The sequence below is a fragment of the Perca flavescens genome, chromosome 9 (genome assembly GCF_004354835.1).
Source record: "Perca flavescens isolate YP-PL-M2 chromosome 9, PFLA_1.0, whole genome shotgun sequence".
Classification (NCBI taxonomy): Eukaryota; Metazoa; Chordata; class Actinopteri; order Perciformes; family Percidae; genus Perca; species Perca flavescens.
The window spans coordinates 29,448,742-29,467,611 of NC_041339.1; the positions used below are offsets into that span (position 1 = coordinate 29,448,742).

The following is an 18,870-nucleotide window of genomic DNA, read 5'->3' on the forward strand; positions in this document are numbered from 1 at the left end:
CTCATCACCATTTCGCCGTTCATAATCTATAAAGTGCGCAGTAGCACCATAATCCTGTACGCACCGTGCATACATTTTAGTTTTATGTAATACTTTATATAATAATGTATTTCTGTCACCCACCTGCTACCATCTAACCCTTATAACAAATAATATGTAGCCTACAGTAGATTTGTAGGCCTAACGCATTCTGCTTATCTTGCATACATGTAACAATTATTTTATTATTATACATCCTAATCGTGATTCATGTGGATAAAAATGAGTGGAGAGGAGGGTGAGCTGGGCAACCAATAGTGAAAATAAACTTAATTTGCTAAACACCTTTCATACAAGAAACAGCCTACAGCTCTCAGTGCTTTATAATAACAAAATGACATGCAGTGAGTGCTTCACATGAAACGACATAATTATTGCAGAAAAAGAAGGGGAAAAAATGGTGATGTAGTAATATTTTCCACTGGGTTATACACGTTTATTAAGCCTGCATGAAACATCACGTTTAAAACGCACGGGGTATAGTATCCAGATGCGCTTATTTCACCGGCAGACCCACATCTATAACATCGCCCTCGCATGATTACAGCCGAGTGTAAGGACAGTCGGATTCTCCTCGCACTGCGGTTGTCTTATCCTAATTCCTTTTGAATTCTCCTTCACGCCTTTCCTTGACCTCAGGATTAAGGAAAAGTTAAGCCTTGGTCTTGACTCAGTCTCGATTTGTCTTGGACTTGACAAAGGTGGACTTGACTACAGCCCTGCCTTTAAATATACCAGCAACGTCTAAATACTTGGCCAAATCATTTATTTATTTTAAAAACAATTTCAAAGCAAATCTGATGACATCTACAGTATATTAGATCGTTGACAGGTTTCCACTACAGCAGCCTTAACTAACATTAGTTTAACAGACTGAAAGGACAAGCAGCCTCAAATATATTGTGTTTATGAGGTTGAAATCTTAAAACATTAACATTTTAAGTGTGTGATTCTGGTTATCGCTCACTATCTACAACTTGGTGATCATTAGCCTATTAGCTCACATTCTTCTAATAAGGCTGTCTTATTGTACTATACAGTAGCAAGCTACCTGGTGTGAGCTTGTGGATTTTGTCTCTCTACAGGACTCAATGGGCGGCTCTCCCAACGATATCCGTATCTCTGACATGAGGCCCACCCTGGTGGATCCTCCTATGTACAAACCAAAGGTGGTGCTGCTGGGGAAGGACAAGAAAGGTACTGTATGACACGATACGTATATATGTACAGGAATATAGAAACACACAGAGGCTCATACACATACATTTCACACAGTCATTTAATGTGGTCTATTCTAAAGCGCTTTGGGGCATGTTGTAATTTAATAAAGTGTCCACTAATTAGTCATGGTGGTAAACTGATTCAGCCAAAGGCCGTAGTTTCATCCGAGGTAAACCAAAGTTCTACTAATGAGTCCAAAGCTAATTTTACTGCCCTAAAAAAAATATTAATCTTTTTTTTGTTCTAGATCATTTACTGCCTTAATCCCATCTACTGAACAAAACAGTTCATTATCTCTCCTCCATGAGGAACTGTAGCTCGGTCTAATTCAGAGCTCCTTCATGTAATCTACTCCTTTGGCAGGGAACTCACTGTGAAATGATTCAAACTCAAACGGCTTGTCTGTCTTAGTGAGTGTAAATTTTTTTAATGAAGGATCTTGTGGCAAAGTTAATTGGAAGCTTTCTTCGTTTGGTCAAGATCTTAATAGGTTTGACTTATTAGCCCGCTGGTCCCTGGCCCCTCCTTTATGTCTTTCTACAACAGAGTTTGTTTTGATGCTGCTTTGTTTACAGGGCGCCCTTCGAAACGAGCTTCTTGATTAACGGGACTAGTGTGTGTTAAACAAAGAATTTTAAAAACTGTTAAGCCCACGTTTACTAACCAGGCCAATTTAATGCGTCAGTGCAGTGGACTCAATATTGTCCAAACATATAATGAGAGCACTACAGTAATCTGGGTCAAGAGACAGAATGACAAGATTAAGAAAGAATTCTGATTCTTCTACCTCTCATCATCTGTCATACAGTATACAGGCTTCGATGCAATTCAGCCTAAACATCATTCGGGATGCACTTTTTGATTTTGTTGTAGCTAACATAGTTAGACAGTTTAGTTTCAATATCCACACGGTGATCTGGGATTTAGGAGGATTACTTTGTCCTAATAAAGGTCTGCATTTTCAAAACAAGATTAAAATCGTGAAATTGTACGCTCTGTTTGGTTTTCAAAATAAGATTTTAAATTTACAATGATATAAAACAGAGAAAAGCTCAAATCCTCCCATGTGAAACTAGCACATCTATGTGTAATAAATGGCTTAAATTATTAATGTATTATAAAATAATGGTCTTGATTAATTACCTGTTGACCAGTTAATCAAAACAGAAATTAGCCATGTCTGTGTCATGACCTGCATTCTTTTGAGATGTCCACATTATACGGTCAGAAATCAATCATTTGGTCACAGAAACTACTGTCAAATATGTTAAATATGGCCCCCAAAGTGTGGCTTAGGTCACCTGAACATATTCTTTTATCACTACCAGTACAAGCAATAACACCTGGTATTAAAGAGTTGAGGAGATAAATCAAATCCAAGGGGATAAGATACAGACATGACATAAAGGCACTTGTAAAAGAGGGTTATCAGAAAGAAGTGGATGTGACATTTTCACTGAACAGAGCTGTCTGTCTCTCTCTGTCTATCTATCTGTTTCTGTCCAGAGTCTACAGATGAAGAGGTGGATAAGCTTCACTGTCTGAACCGCAGCGGCTCCTCAGCCACCTACTCCGACTACTCTCCCTCACAGGGCTCCTCCGGCTCCTCCAACCCACCCGGCAACTCACACTCACACTCTCACTCTCACGGACACCCACACACTCCTGCCCTGCCGGCCCCAAACAAGGACCAGGCCCCTCAAACACACTGGACCAACAGGTACACACACACACACACACACACACACACACACACACACACACACACACACACACACACACACACACACACACACACACACACACGACTGCTTCATGTTCAATTTCATCACATCCCTTCGACGATCCATCATCTCTTCTTCTTTTTCGATTCCAACCCCCTTCAATCTCCTCCATCTATCATCCATCTCATCCATCTAACCAATCGCTCCATCCATCCTCTCCTCCCTCCATCTTTCTGTGTCTCTCTTATCTCTCCGCTCGCTCAGTCAAGGTCAGAGAGACTCATTAGGATGCTGCAGACTTCTGTCCAGGATTCTCTCTCTTTCCCTTTCTCAGCTCTCTTTTCCTCTGCTTTAAAGGTGTCTAGTCCAGCCTTCAGTACTGAGTATTTATTTTCTTCACACCAACACATAAAAAGAAGCAAATAAAGATGCTCGGTCCTCTTGCTGAAGTTGTTACCCTGATTGCAGTGCACTTATGATGTTTGACAGATTTGGAATTAAATATAGCATTGAAAACCACAAAACGTGTTTTTTAAACTTAGTTGTAATCAGATATGTTGCAGCTATGAGCAAATGTCTCAACTTAACTGCCAGTCATATTCATGGCATTTTCAGTATAGCCTCAACGTTACTGAAGATTGCAGCCTCAAGCCTGTAACGATATTTGAGATACTAATTTTTGAACATCAACATACATTTTTTGGTAGGAATCACTCACATCAGACATTTCATAGTTGACTTGACAAAGCTGTTTCAAAACTACCTCGAACATATCTTTAGCATTTTTTCATTACTATATCAGCTGTCATATTAAGATAACATAAATTATTTTCTAATGTATTGGTCATGCTCTAATTTTTAGTGTTGGCGCAAACTGTTGTATCAACATCTATTCAAAGTAGAAATGCTTGCTGGGTTACTGGCAGGTACCGGTAATTGACACATTTTATTGTCACAGCATTGCTAAAACTCCATTCATGCTCCTAATTTCTACTATTTTACAACCTTGAAAATTGGGACTGTTCAATATGTGAAGGTCGACAAACAAAAATGTATAGACGTTCACATTAGCCCATCGAGTGATCAAAAGATTCAGCAATCTCGTAGCAAAGGTTGGTTTTATATTATACTAGTTTGTTTATTCGGTTTCCTCTCTGAAAGCACAGTGTCTGAACAGATAATTTTTTTTTTACAGAACAGTAACCTTTTCCATTGCTCAGTGGAATAGTACGTCTATAATAATGTTAAAAACTGATTTATTTGTCCTCACTCTTCCCATGCCTATCCTCGTTCTAAGGAGCCCCTGAAGGTTGAAAGCTGGCTTTGGTATTTTTTGACATTAAAGTTGTCATTAAGCACGTCTTTGGGGGAATGTACAGATCACAGTCTGTATACTTGTCCCTTTGTCTGTGTAGTAATTTTGAAACTTGTGGCAAACCGCGAGTGGCAGTGACGGAGGTTTAAGGCATTAATATTTTCTCTTCAAGGCCGCTCTCGGGAACATTAATTGGTTGTTGTTCAAATTGATCTTCCAGAGAAACATCATAGAGAAAGTTATGTTTTTTCAAGTGCCCATTGGCTCTGATTATTCATCAGTTGATTTTATTATATTATTTTCCACAGCATAGTTAGCGTTTATTATTTTGTATCTTTGCAGACTTGCTCAGTCTTTCCCCAAACCCATTGACTCCAAGCCCCTGCTATCTCAGAGAGAAACCCCTCCATCAGGAACCCTGCAGCAGCGTGGGGATCGACGCCCACTGAGCGAGCCTTTTGATTGGTCTGAGGCCCCTCACTATGACAACACAGGTTTTGATGCTGAGGAGTCTCCTCTGGACCCTCCATCGTCTACTGGAAGTCAGGGAAACCCGCCGCTGGGCTCCAAACCCCGCAGCCAGTCAACACACGGGCGCCGCCCCCTCCTCAGGCAGGAGCGAATCGTAGGAGTACCTCTGGAGCTGGACACTCAGACGCTCCCCTTCCACGGCAACCAACGCGCTCCGGACAATGACCCACAATCCGGACATCCTTCCCAGAATCCTTGGCAGAACTGGACCAGAACCCCCAGCCCGCTGGAGGACCGAACCGCTTTTCCTTCCAAACTGGACCTGACGCCCACCTCCAGCCCCAACCCTGACCGCAAGGACATTGACCAAAGGTAACTGAATGGAGCTCCAACAGTCCCACAGTCAGCCCTGAAATGTGTATGTGTTTAGTTGGTAGGCTTCATAACCCCAAGGGGTTCTCGATGGGGTAATCGAGAAGTTGATCAACAGATAATACATTTAACATTTGTGCTTGTTGTCAAGCAAAAGTGCCACACGCTTGCTTTCATTTACTTATAAATTAAATATTTTACATTTCTTTAATCTACTATTTGTTTTTTATTGTTTAGATTATTCATAGATCAAAAAAATGGTTTATTAGCTTGCAGCCCTAATCTTAAATGTCAATCTGTGAGTGGTGTAACTGCTATATTAGGCTATAAATCAACTGATGTTGGCTGTAGATAATATACACAGCAAAATATTTGCATAATCTATAATAGTATTTAATATAATATTATTATATTAAAAATAGGTTTTTATGAAGCTGCTGGACCCCTTGTTCATTTCTGATCTCATTCATACTAACACCAACCTGTTTCCAGACATAATGTCTTTTTCCTACTATTATAATACTGCTTTTGTCCAGCTAATTTTTTTGGCCATTAGTATTATCACTTTCCTTGTTTTCTGTTCAAGGCTGGAACAAGGCCCAGGCCCTTTGCCTGGCAGCTGGACGTACCACGACAATCAGGGAGAGCAGAACAGGAAGGATCAGCTAAGTGTCAGCGGCGGCAACAAGGTGACCGTGGTGATGAGTAAAAGCTCAGACCGCCTGTCCCCCATGATGAGGGAGACGAGATCTAAGTTTAAGAAGTCACAGAGCATCGATGAGATTGACATGGGCTCTTACAAGGTCTACAGGTAGGTTTGTTGTTATTTGTCTTACCAATAGTTGTATCAACATGTTATGTCAGTAGGTCAAGTGATTGCAAAGTTGTAGCTAATTTCTCTTGCTGTTCTCTCTACAGTATTCCTGTGGACACCTACAGTTCATCCATTGAGCAACAGACTAGTTTGGACCGTCAAGATTTGCCCGGTTCTATGGAGCAGACCAACATGTCACGGTCACAGTCTGCCCCCATGTTGGACGATGAGCTGATGTTCCCAGGACACGGAGGCAGCAACCAGAACCAGTCAGGACAGAACCAAAAGCCTGCCATCCCACATAAGGCCTACCACTTCGACCACAACTACAACCCCCAGGTTAGAAGCTCATCTCATTCGTAAAACCTGCAATAACAGATTTTGTTTTTTTTACCACTTGCAGCAGAAATAAGTTGTGAATACGTTGGCATATTTAGATATTTACATTATATAATTGTATATTAAGGTGATAGAGCAAATGTGTTAGTAAACCGTTACTTATTACACAACCAGCAATAATTAAGAGACATTTGGAGTCATGTTTTTGGACACCTGGTGAATGTAAGTCCAATATTTTAGTCTCTTTTAGCTCTGTTTTTGGTCTCCACCAACTCCTGAGGGAAATACAGTATATGGCTATTCAGATGCTAAATGCTCCGCTATCTTCACCAGCTAGTCTCTAACTGTGTCTGTCTGCTGTTTTGGTGCTTATTGTTTGAATAGCTTTCATGCAGTATACTGTATGTTAAAGTTCACTGCAGCAAGGTGAAAATATAAACTAAGACAATATTTTTTTAAGTCACTCTATAAATTGATAATTTTCTTGACAACAGTTTTGGACAACAGCAATGATGCCTGAAAACATTTCCTACTTACTTACTTAGTTACTTACTTACTGGTAACCATTCTAACCAATCAGGTGACCATGGACCGTCGGGTCCCTCCCCCCTTCCCCAACACACCAGATTATGTCAACCACTCATCGAAAGCTTTGGAGTACATCAATCAACCAGGGAAGACATTACCCAAGGAGTTGGTGAGCCCTCGGTATCGTGCATATCCACCACTGGAGATGTTTTCTTTCCCCCAATCACCAATCAACCAGGATGGTCAGCCCAGCCAGCATCAGCAGCCAATCCCATCACAGCGCTCCAGGCCAGGGTTTTTGAGGAGAGCAGATTCATTGGTGAGCTCTACAGAGCTCGCTTTGTTCCGCAGAGTCCATGAAGCCCAGCAAGAGGCGCTGCAGGAAGCTCAGTACAGACAGCAGGTAGGAGATCTGTTGTCTGCAAAAACAGTGCTTCTTTTTGTATATCAGTGTTTTTGTCTATAAACTGTCAATCATTACATAGAAACATTCATTAATAAAGCTGTCTGCAAAATATCTATCCACCACATCCTCGCAATATACATTTTTGGTTTAATGTAGAGGTCTGTTATAGTTGTAACTCTTCCCTCCTCAGGCAGACCCCCCTCTTTATGGTCGGGCTCTGGCCTACTCCACCCCCATGGAGCACTCTGCTCTCACCAACATGGCAGACAGCCAGAGCCAGATGATGCACAACAAGAGAAATGGTCGCTACGATGACGAATACCCCAGCTACCAGGAACAGAAGAAACCCATGATTGGTTATCCGACCAAGAGCCTGACTCAGCGCCGCCCGCTGTCTGCCAGGAGCTACAGTACTGAGACCTACGGAGCATCTCAGGTAGAATGTCACCTGAGTTGCTGATGTAAATCGTTTGTGTGTTTCTGTGTCCCACTTTCACTAATTAGTTTTAACTTGCAGTCGATATGGAGTAGCCTGACGTGGTCATGCTCAGATTCAGAATACGAACTTCCCGACCTCGAATGTTGTGGCTGGGGCTAAGTTCGGCTGGCATCCAGGCTAGATATGGAGTGCATGAAATACACTTTTAAAGTGTGAGTCATGTTACAATTAAAACAATTAGGGTTGCAACTAGTAATTATTTTCAGTATTGATTATTCTTCTTATTAAATGTACCAGTACAGTAATACTGGTGCAAAAGTCAAGACATAACAACATAAAGAGAGGAACATTACTGTATTTCTGGATTACAGTATTGGGGTACAAAGACACTGGAGACCTGGGGCTTTTCATCCTACCATCTTTCCCTAAACTTTCCGTGGTAGGTCAGATGGCTAAATTGAAAGAAACTACCTTAAATTCTTGTAATGGTAATTTGGAAGGACTTGGCATTACAGTATATGTATATGACTGAGTGCAAGCATTTTTATTCATCCATTTTCCACCTATTATCTTGGTCCAGCTCATTGCACAGCAGCAGACTAAGCAGAGTGGCGCAGGTGTCCTTTGCCTCATCCATTTTCCCTAGATCCCACGGCATTCCCCTAAGTCCATAAATAATCCCTTCAGCATGTTTTGGGTTTGCCCAAAGTCAGACTTTCCAAAAGAATTCACAGAGAGGTGTCCAGGAGCATGCTGGTTAGATGAACAAAGCACCCCATCTGGCACCTTTCAGCATAAAAAGAGCAGGGCACAGCAAGGAAACTTATAACTGCAGTGTTATGCTGGCAGTCTTTAGCTAAATCACATGGCCAAAAGTGAGGTCGCCTTTAGGTTAAACTGAATCTCCCCATGATGGTCTGGTATAGTGTCTGCATTACTGCAGTCTTTGTGCTTAGCTGCCTGGCATTCTCATGTTCCATTTAACCCTCGCGACACCACATTATACCTAAACTTAATAGAGTGGTGTCATACTACTGAACATAGCAATATTTGCTTTTAGCCACGCTAGCAGCTTGGCTCTAGGGATGGCAAAATCAGGTGCTCGGTTCATTGGTCAGCCCACCACGTTTGTCCAGACTGAAATATTTAAATAACTACCACACGGATTGTCATGTAATGTTGTACAGAAAGTGGTGAACAAAACAATAGGGTTGCAGGCCCTGAAAACCCCAAAAATGAGCTGAAAGATGCTAAAACGCTCCATAGAGCTGAAGGGAACTGCAAAAGTCACTTTTTCCACTGCTGTCCAACTTAATTTCTTATCGTCTTTATAAAATATGAATCTTTGTCCTCAGGCTCGTCCAGTCTCAGCTCGTCCCACCATGGCTGCCCTGCTAGAGAAAATGCCCCCAGACTACACTCTGGCAACTTGCCCTGAGAAACCATCTGATGACACAATCAAAGTAAGACCTGGCGTACCACTGAAGCCTGAAGACATCACCTCCAGGATGCCTGCAGATTGGAGGCAACAGCTACTTAGACACATAGAGGCCAAACGATTGGACAGGGTATGCCCATGCAATGCAGAAACACTGAGGGAGAGGGAGAACAAGAAGGAGATACACTCACACACACACATTTGAAAGACCTCCCTGTCTGTATCTGTGTAAGTCTGTGTTGTAAGGTTGACCAGATATGTGTCCGGCTGCATGTGTGTCCCATCCACACTGTCGCTCTGTCAGCTTGACCTACCTACTGCACACTCATTGCCGGATATATGCGGAAGAAACACTTCCTGGTATTCAACAAAATCTACATTCTTACAAGAAATCTGATTGTCTTGAAATTTGAAATCAATGAAAAGACACAAAGGTAGCCTGGCTGTAAAACCAGGCTAACTGTTTCCAGTCTGGCTCTGTGTCTGTGCTATCAACCTTCTCATCTAACTTTCAGCAAAAGCAAAACAAGTTGGCACTGACATTTGGACAGAGCTGTGCGGTGGTGCAGCATTGAAACACATTCTCTCTCTCAGACATAGTATTTAGTTATCAGTTTTCAGTTAGGGATTGGGCTAATTGTTTAAATATCCACACATTACTACATAACTAATATAAAAAAAACGTACAAACTAATGCTGGGATGAATTGATTCACCAGTTATTGCTGGTATGACACAATGTTCTCTGTCTGTATTGACCAATCAGTAGCTAACATTTCTCTGTGCTTTCAGCAACTCTGCACTGTTGTTGTTGTTGTTTTATCAGTGTTATTGTTTATTTGTGTGTGGAGCTCAGTGTGTAATCACCACGCTGCAACCCGCTGTGTGGGCTCCGCCCTCCCCCCCCCCCTGCATTCACCCATGTCATGTGATGTTGTCTTCTCCAATCAGAGTGGTGTCCTAAAGCACAACACGCTCACGCTGGGCATGCTCTGTCAGGGCAGGGGTCACGGCCAGGGGCACAGCAACACTTTGAACTTTAACCTTTACAATAACACTAAGCATGAGCACCCTGCTGGCCGCTGGCTGCCACTACCTCCTCCTCCATCTGCTAACGCCGTGAGTATCCCTCTGCGAACAATGAACCCCTGGTACTGCTGTTATAACTGCACACATGGGTAATTATAGACAATAGCTGCCACTGCCTCTTCTTCTGCCAACTACAGCAACCATGAACTATTATTTAAATGTGTGCCATAATTGCCGTTATAATTTAGGTTATTATAACTACCTTGTCTACCACCTCAAGCTTGGGGTATCGATGAACTGGGTTTGATACCTTAGTTTTGGCGTTCAATCCCATAAATATTGTGGGACTGACAGCCACTCCTAACGTCAAGTGTAGCTGCCAAAAATACAAGGATTGAAGCAGCTCAACAAACATTTGTCTGCGCCATCCTAACATCCCCATTCTGTCAATCTACAGGCAGATCTTTGTTGTCTGACACATGGAGCTGTAGGGCATTGCATGTCTTACCCTCATTCAACCATTTCTACTATGCCACTTGATGCAAACATAAAAAATAGTCACCATTTTGAAGACTTTTAAAAAGGCCCTGAAAACTTGTTTTCTCAAACAACTTCTTACTATGGGTAAATGAATGTTACGCGGTACACAATTTTGTGTTGGAACCGCTTTGGTTATTTCACAGAGGAGATTTCACTAGTAATGTTTTTCACTTGGTTTTTCTTGCTGGTTTTTAAGGGATACTTCACCAATTTAGCATTAAGCTTTGTATCACCAGAAACACGGTAGTATTTTCAAATGACCGTGCTTCCCTCCCTCATGTCCCCCTGAGACGAGAGATCTCTGTATTGTGGGTCTGAAAGAAGAAAAAAAATCTTCCGATGACGGAAAACGACGATTTTTGCATCATCGGAAGATTTTTAGCCGAGAGGCAATGGACTTACAGCCAGCAGTAGGAGCCACTTCCGCATGTTTTCAACCCGCCCATAGGGGTTGGGACCTCACTCCCAGATTGTCTAAACAGCATCAGCCATCTTGTAGCTAAGCTAGCCCAATCTTGCTTCGTGGAGAAAGCCGAGTAGTAGACTAGCCACGATGGCAAAAGGTAGTTTTGAAGACGATGTGGCAGAAGGGGATTTTGAAGATCTGGTGTGCGAATCCGATGCTCGTGGCTACCTGTACGAGCCAAAGTACCGTCCCAATACACAAGTTCGCATTTCACCAAGAACAGTTAAGATTCACAGAAATGTTCTTGACACGCCTATTTTACCGAGGATGCATTGGTTGGTAACCATAGACAGTATAGAAAATGGACCAACAGATCCCCTTGCTCTGAGAGACCAGTGAAGGATATTAGAAGCCCTTTTCCGGTGAGCGTTACTGCGCAGCCTCCAACTGAGCTTGAAGACGTAAATGTGAGTGAGCAACTGAAAGTTGGAAGTCTTCTGGTAGCTGTGCCAAGAGAAATCTCAATCATTCCCAATCTTGCAGAGATGGAGAGTGTAGGCACAGGCTAATTATTACTAACTAAAATGCTAGTTAACATTAGTAATTACACTTAAACAGCTAATGTAAGTCGAAACTGCCTGCGAGCTTCTCCTGTACTATACGGTAATTCCTCTACTATGCGACAGTAAGTCGCGTGGTTATGACACAATTGTTAGCCTATTTTTACAAAAACGTCTGCTACGGAGCCATAACGGGAGATACAAGGTAATGGAGCCCTTAATACATTGTCGTGTTTCTTTAGAAATAAACAATGGACAAATAAAGTCTTTAAACGCTTCAGATGTTCAGAAGTTATTCGCTGTCAAAGTGACGTCAAAATGAATGGCAGTCAATGGAATGCTAACGGCGGGTGATGGCTTGGATAGTAGCTACGGGTTGTGGAGAGAGACTTATCCCCTTGTTGGTAACTTGTATGAACTTGGCAGCAACCGTATCCCAACATTCATTTCGGCATTTAATGAGTAATGTATAACTTCGGTGTACTAAAGAGTACAGGGTAAGATGAAGAAATGTATTATTTTTATTATTCACAAATTAAAAAGATTGTGCCACCATAGTCAAGGTTACACATTAAAATAAACAAAGGAGAAAAATAAATGTCCTGCCCAATATAAAAACAAAGCAAGCAAAAAAAAAAGAAATATAAACAAGTGGTGGCAGAATCTGATTAGACACAGCAATAGGACTCGGGGAAGAGGTGCCATCGGAAAGTGTCTGTCTCAGAAGCGACTTTTGGAAAGAAGTCGTGGCAGCCTCCTTTGGTGGTTTAGGCACTGGTGCAATGTTGGGTGGCAGCGCAGGCTGTGGCAGGGCAAGTGAGGAGGTTGGCACCTTGAACACAATGTTTGGGTTGCGTCTTCTGTCCATGACCTTCAGGATGAGGGTCTATAAACTGGGTGGTGTGTGGTGGGACGATTTTCTTCAAGACCCACTGCTTGGCTCTCTTGCAGAAGACTTGGTTGAAACATGCTTATCCTGTAAAGGATAGGAAATTAGATTTCAACTTTATCGTCATTGATCGGAGTACAAGTACAAAAAAAAATGTATTAGCAGTTATCTTGTAAGAGCAGAATAAATATGGCTATGTAATATGAACCATGTATGAACCATGTGAAAGACTTCCAGTGGCCCTGTGAGCAATTATATAGAAGAGAAAGAGAGAAGGGATATAACAAATTAAAACATGATCATTAGGGAAAATAAATTAAAATTAAAAAAATAATGAAGTGTACAAGGGCAACTATTCTCACCAGTATGTTTGAACAGGGCCATCTTTTCCATGCCTCTCAGAAGCCTTTTGTCAAGAACCAGCGATGACAGGTCTTGAAATACCACAGAATCCATCTTTATCCACATGCGCATCTTTTGCTCCTGGGTTGTTAGAGGAGCACGGTCACACTGATGCTGTTCTCCGTCATCATCTGTCCACTCATGCTCATTACACACATGGTGTGGAATGGACTTCTACCGGCATTTCAGTACCTGTATGAAAATACGATTATCATAAATACGTCTAGAAAAATTGTTTTTCCAAAAAAAAAAGAATCAAAATTAGAATCAAATGTCTTACCTTGACGTCCCCCTTACTTGTTGCACAGGCAAACCACATATGGTTTATGACCTATGAAAGTGTACTACAAGTGTGGAGATTTGTGTGTGTACAGGGGTGGCAAAACAAATACATACCTTTGGCTGTGTGCTAGATGTCAAACTCATGTTGGACATCTGGAAATTGTTCCCTCATTATTTTTGGTATATATGTGGAGCGGTCCGTGGCCATCACCTCCACGTCACGGCCCTTGTCCATCAGCTCAGTCATGCCCCTTATGAAACCCAGTGGTTCCATGGTAACAGAGCTGGTGGTCTCAGTAACCTAAGGAGTCAAGTTAGATAATTACGTGGATGTTATCACACTATTTCCAAATAGCATCTGTCATTTTCCATTATTATAATTCTGCTGCTATTTAAATTTATTTTACCTGCACCAGTTCTGTTTGGAGTATCTCCTTTGTGCCATCTAATATAAAAAGGTGTAGTGGCAGTATTTTGCACTGAAACCTGGCGTGTCACATTGGCCATCACCCGTCAAGTGCAGCGCCTTCCCATCCTCCTGTTCTAAAAACACTCTCGCCAAGAGTTCTCTTCTGTCACTATACAGTTCCTCGATAGCAGGGTGCAAGAAGACCTTCTGGATATTGTAAAATGTGGTCTGTCCCATCATTTGGACACCCATCTTGCACCAGTCTGATAGTTCGGTGTATGTGCCTCCCCACTGAACAGAACTGCTGCGGCTGCAATGAGGATCACATGTCACGTGAAGATGTCCAAGTCCCAGAATGCCCCCCAAGACATGTCCAATCCACCTCCCTCTGTGCCCCAAAGTCGACAATTTTCTTTGATAAAATTGGTTTCCCGCACATCTGGCAAAATTTAAAGAGTGACATGAGGCTGGATTCATTGACAATTATCTTCTTTTCACGCCAGTCCTTTCCACCTTCATCATCTGATGATGATGTTGATGAGAGGGTGACTGTTAATTCAGCAATGCTGCCGGCGCTGGTATTGAGGCCTCCAGGTGACTTTAAAAAACAAACAAACAAGAGGTTTCTTTTTAATTTTAAACTCTTCTAATTATTGTCACACAGTTTATTTAGAAAGAATATGCTGTGAAGTATGCCGGTTCTTCAGAAACTTACAAATTGTTCTTGGCCAGAGGCAGGAATTCTGACCGGTGTTGAGGTCAGCAGTAATTGTTCTTCATCCTCCGACGAGGACACTAAAGGATTAGACATGATTGGAGTCTGAAATGACAAATTCAATAACGTAAAAACATTTGAATGAACTGAACTTATTCTGAAGTGAAAACAACGCGGTTTCCTTTGTTGCCCAAATAACACAAGGACACACCTCTAACATATGCGCATTTGAGGTTACACATACATTGCATAGATTACCATGTGGGTGTCAATTCTTTTCAAGTTTACAGGAATTAGCATTATTTTGTTCTAATTTAGGGGCCGTCCACACGGAAACGTTTTTTTGTGCTAACGCACATGTTTTGCATCGTTTGGGCCGACCGTCCAGACGAATCCTGCAAACGCACTGCCTGAAAACGCACTTTTTTGAAACCAGGTCTCAGGGTGAAAAAAATCCGAAAACGGCTCTCGTTTGGCTTCGTATGGATGGTGAATACGGATCCGTATCGATGATGTCATCGCCACTCCCCTCTTTTACACCCTCTCCCACGGCCGCTGACGCACACAACTGCGGGGAAGCTAAGCGAGCATATCCCATCTCCGTGGTCAAACCAGCAAACTTCATCTAAATACTGTGTCTGCTCCCTGACCCTTCCCTCTGGATTCTACAGAAAATATATTGCTAACGTTATGTAGCCAACGTTAAACATCGCTAAAGTAGCTGACCGCTCCAGCAGCGAAGTAACGTTAACGTTAGCTGCTATGGCTATCTGTTTATAAAGTGGAAGTAGAAAACTTAGCAACTAGCTAGCTAATCTGTCTGCTTATCAACTCCTTGAACGGATTATTGTAACTTTTACCACGGCTTATTGTAGAAAGGCTACTGCAAGAAAAACGTATAGATTATTAAAAAGACATTCATGGATCATTGTTTGTTTGACTGCCGATGTTAGAACTGGCGAACGTTAGCGTGCTAACGTTAGCTCGCTGCTAGCGCGCTACAATCATGCAAAATAAAAAAGCAATCCAACAGCACATTATACAATGTAAACAAAGACACGTTTTCTTGGGGCGGCCTTTATAAAATGAGCAGTGGTGAACGTTATTATAGTTCACGGATGTAATAAGAGAAAATTATAATCTAGCTAGTCATGTTATGATGGGAAGTGGAAGGGACTATGCTCTTCTCCGTTTTTTGGTGAATTTCTGTAGCAGAAACAGCGCCACCTATAGGCCTGGCATATGAAGTAGCCTATTGAGTCATTTACAAGTGGATTTGTTTGGACGCAACTATTCTTGAAACAAATCCAGGGAAGACGGGTAAAAAAAAAGATCGTTTTGGTACGTGTGGACGGGGCCCTAGTCTGCAGGACAGCAGGGGTCCAAGATGGAGACAAAAGGTTGATTGATTTCTGCCTTGAAAAGGAGCTTTGTCATGTTATGCCAATTTTCAGACATGATCGAATTTATCTTGAGAAATTTAGGATGGTGTGAACAGAATAACCAGTGTTTGGCAAGCTACTTCCAAAATGTAATACATTATAGATTACTAGTTACTGTCATTTGAGAGTAATTAGTTATATTACAATTTTACTACGGTCTATGAATTGTAATGCTTTACACTACTTTTGCATTACTTTCACCAAAATAACAGCGGAGGTTTGACTTGGCAGGTAGCTTTTGAATTTCACCACCGGATCAATAAAGTCTGAATATGAATATGCAAAGTAACTACTAGCTAAAGCTATAAAAATGAAAATAGTCAATTAAAAGTATCTTACAGTTGGATTGAAGTACGGCATAGTTTCTTTCCACGGCTGATAAAATGCAATGGTATTTACGTTTAGCAAGCCTAAACATTATTTAATTAATAATGTACATCTCGCAAATGTATCGGTCTCTGAAGTTATCTCAACCACCGAATAAAGCAACAGGCTTGCGTGGTAACGTTAGCATAACTCGACAAGTAGCTCAGTAGCTAACAGTGGCTTTACTTTGAGAACAGCCAATTTATTTCATTGTCTATCTAACGTTACTGTTTTACTGCTAACAACTATGTGTGATCAGAAATAGAGTCGAGTATTAGCAAGAGTCTTACCTCTAGGCGAATGCGTTTTCTAACAGATGGCCCGGGCTGTTCGTCATCTGGGAAGGTGAATATCGACGGAATTGCGGTGTCCTTTAGAGTAATTCTCTTCATTCCAAGTACATTGGGTTCGTAGTCTTCCAGCTTGAAATGGCGACTGCAAACCCTCAGGTTTTTCACTTTTTCCATATCGGTGTCTTCTCGAAACTTTGGGTGGTTGGTAGCCCGCAGCCACTGTTTGCACCGCTCCAAATGTTTAACAGGCAACTGATGGAAACTTACTGCTTGTCCTTTCCTGGTTTTGGCTGTACATCGCGGTACAAAGCAATTTAGCACCATTTCTATGGGAAAAACCCGCTAGTATTTAAATTAATTTATCAACTAACTCGTCACGGAGACTCACATTAACTGGTGTCTTTTCAGTTTTCTAATCAACTAGCTAGCCTAGTTGAATTCATAGACACAGTATATAATGTTGAATTTCCCTCCCTCCTACCCTCTCGAACCGGTAGGCGTGGCTTGGGAGTGGCCTCGTAGAGCAGCGAAGCAAGTGCATTCTGGGATTTGGTGTCTTTCATCCACACATTTTCTGGCTTTTCTCGGCCTAGAAGGCACCGATTTCTAAAAAAAATTCTCATTTCTACAATATAAGTGACCCGATTTAAAGATATATTCAGCTTTCCAACGGTGAAGTATCCCTTTAAGTGAACGGGCCTAGTTGGGAAAATGGGATGCCATATACTTCCATGAGCCAATCAGAATTTAGCAACATTTGAATCAGAATCGGATGGCAGTCAGTGGGTCAATCAACTCTGATCAAACCAAACTCAAACGGTCCGGATGAAACCGTTTTTGAGTGTTTAACCACTAATGAATAATAATTGCAATCATTTATTAACTTTAAATGTTTGCATATTTAATCATGAATAATTAATCTTACAGATAAGTGAAGACAAGTTCTCAGGGGCTTTAAATGAGAGTTTGTTTGGTGTTGAAGGAAGGTGCAATACAAAAATAACTTTCTATTCTGATACACTATTCATCAGCTGCATCAGTCATCACACCATGTTGACTGGTGGTGACATTGCACAATATATTACTTTGCTTCACTTAGCCCTATGGTATTCCTATTTTTTTGTAAAAACAGAATCTCACATGACATTCATATAAACCTCTTTCTGAAACAATGTCAGGCAGGCAAAGGTTGGTACTTGAATGAATTACTTAAAGAGATACTTTGCCAATTTCAGTCCAGCTCTGTGTCATATTTGTGCAGTGTGTTTAGATGATACCTCTTTAAGTGAAAAGTTAATTTCCAGTAAAGGGTCACTGTTTCCCTGTCTCGTTCTCTGTCTCTCTTCCAGACCCCCTCCCAGCAGGCTGCCATGCTGGATAATGACCAGGAGGGGCTGTCAGGAAGCAACCAGTGGGCTCCCTACTCGCTTGGTAGGAGGGACGTCCCACCTGACAACCTCATGAAAAAGGTAAGAGCTGTTGTCTGAACCTTTTTGTCTTAGTTTTACCATGTTTAATCCAGCCCAAGGCTTAAGAAGGAAGAAAGGAAGTTGTGTAAGTGTCTCCAGTAACCATTCCTCCGGTGTGGATGTGAGCATGTCTGTGTCCATAATAATTTGTAATGTCTCTAACTGCCCCCTGCTCTGTCCACAGAGTGCCCACTCCCACAACCCTTCCCACCAATCACACAACACCATGACAGTCACTTCCTCTTCCTCCTCCTCGTCCACTACGCCTCATCGTGTGGTCGTGCAGCAGGGCTACGACGGGATGATGAACAAAGGGGGCCAATACCAACCGGGCATGCCCTTGTCAGTGGTTCCCTCTGGTGGGCCGGGGCAGTACCAAAGCAACATGTCTCAAGGTAAATGGTAATAAATCAAATAAAATGGTTCATTTGTAGCCCTTAAAGATGTATTTTGTGGTTGAAACCTTTGATTTGCGCAAGGAGTATGATGGCACTTTAAGTTATTGAGAATGTAATTATTGTTACAAGCTGTCATCCAATCATGCTGTCACACCCAATCACAGCATGAAATCGGAAACAAACAAAGCAGAATCGGTTAAAAACTGCTAATTAAAGACAAATTGTATTGAGGCTCACAAAACACCAACCAGCCTAGGGATTGCCAATTGGATTTCTTAGTGTACTCTGGTTTGTTTATTTGTCTTAAAGCAACACCAAAGATTCTTTTGTACCTTTAAAATAATGTTTCCAAAATCATTTCAGTGGTTCATCAACTCTTAACAGGGTGAACGGCACTTTTGCATTGCCCTCTATCGGCTAAAACCGCACACTATGCAAGTTTGCAGATCTGTAGTTTGAATGAGAACGGTAATGGACAATTCCGCTTCCAACCTGTAGGGGTAGCGAAGAGGAAAAGTGCTTTGGTGTTGCTTTAAATTCAGTTCAAGCTACTGTAGCATAAAAC

General features: G+C 41.8%; 1 protein-coding gene across 1 annotated transcript in view; it reads left to right on the forward strand.

Annotated features, from left to right (window-relative positions):
- lrrc7 (leucine rich repeat containing 7) overlaps nt 1-18,870 on the forward strand; it is a 46,977-nt gene that overhangs the window by 18,768 nt on the left and 9,339 nt on the right. The window contains exons 18-29 of the mRNA XM_028586600.1: nt 1,125-1,236; nt 2,824-2,980; nt 4,642-5,142; nt 5,729-5,953; nt 6,061-6,295; nt 6,876-7,226; nt 7,420-7,665; nt 9,024-9,236; nt 10,057-10,228; nt 16,405-16,490; nt 17,788-17,907; nt 18,092-18,302. Coding sequence (XP_028442401.1) covers nt 1,125-1,236; nt 2,824-2,980; nt 4,642-5,142; nt 5,729-5,953; nt 6,061-6,295; nt 6,876-7,226; nt 7,420-7,665; nt 9,024-9,236; nt 10,057-10,228; nt 16,405-16,490; nt 17,788-17,907; nt 18,092-18,302 — 2,629 coding nt within the window. The remainder of the gene's footprint in view (nt 1-1,124; nt 1,237-2,823; nt 2,981-4,641; nt 5,143-5,728; nt 5,954-6,060; nt 6,296-6,875; nt 7,227-7,419; nt 7,666-9,023; nt 9,237-10,056; nt 10,229-16,404; nt 16,491-17,787; nt 17,908-18,091; nt 18,303-18,870) is intronic.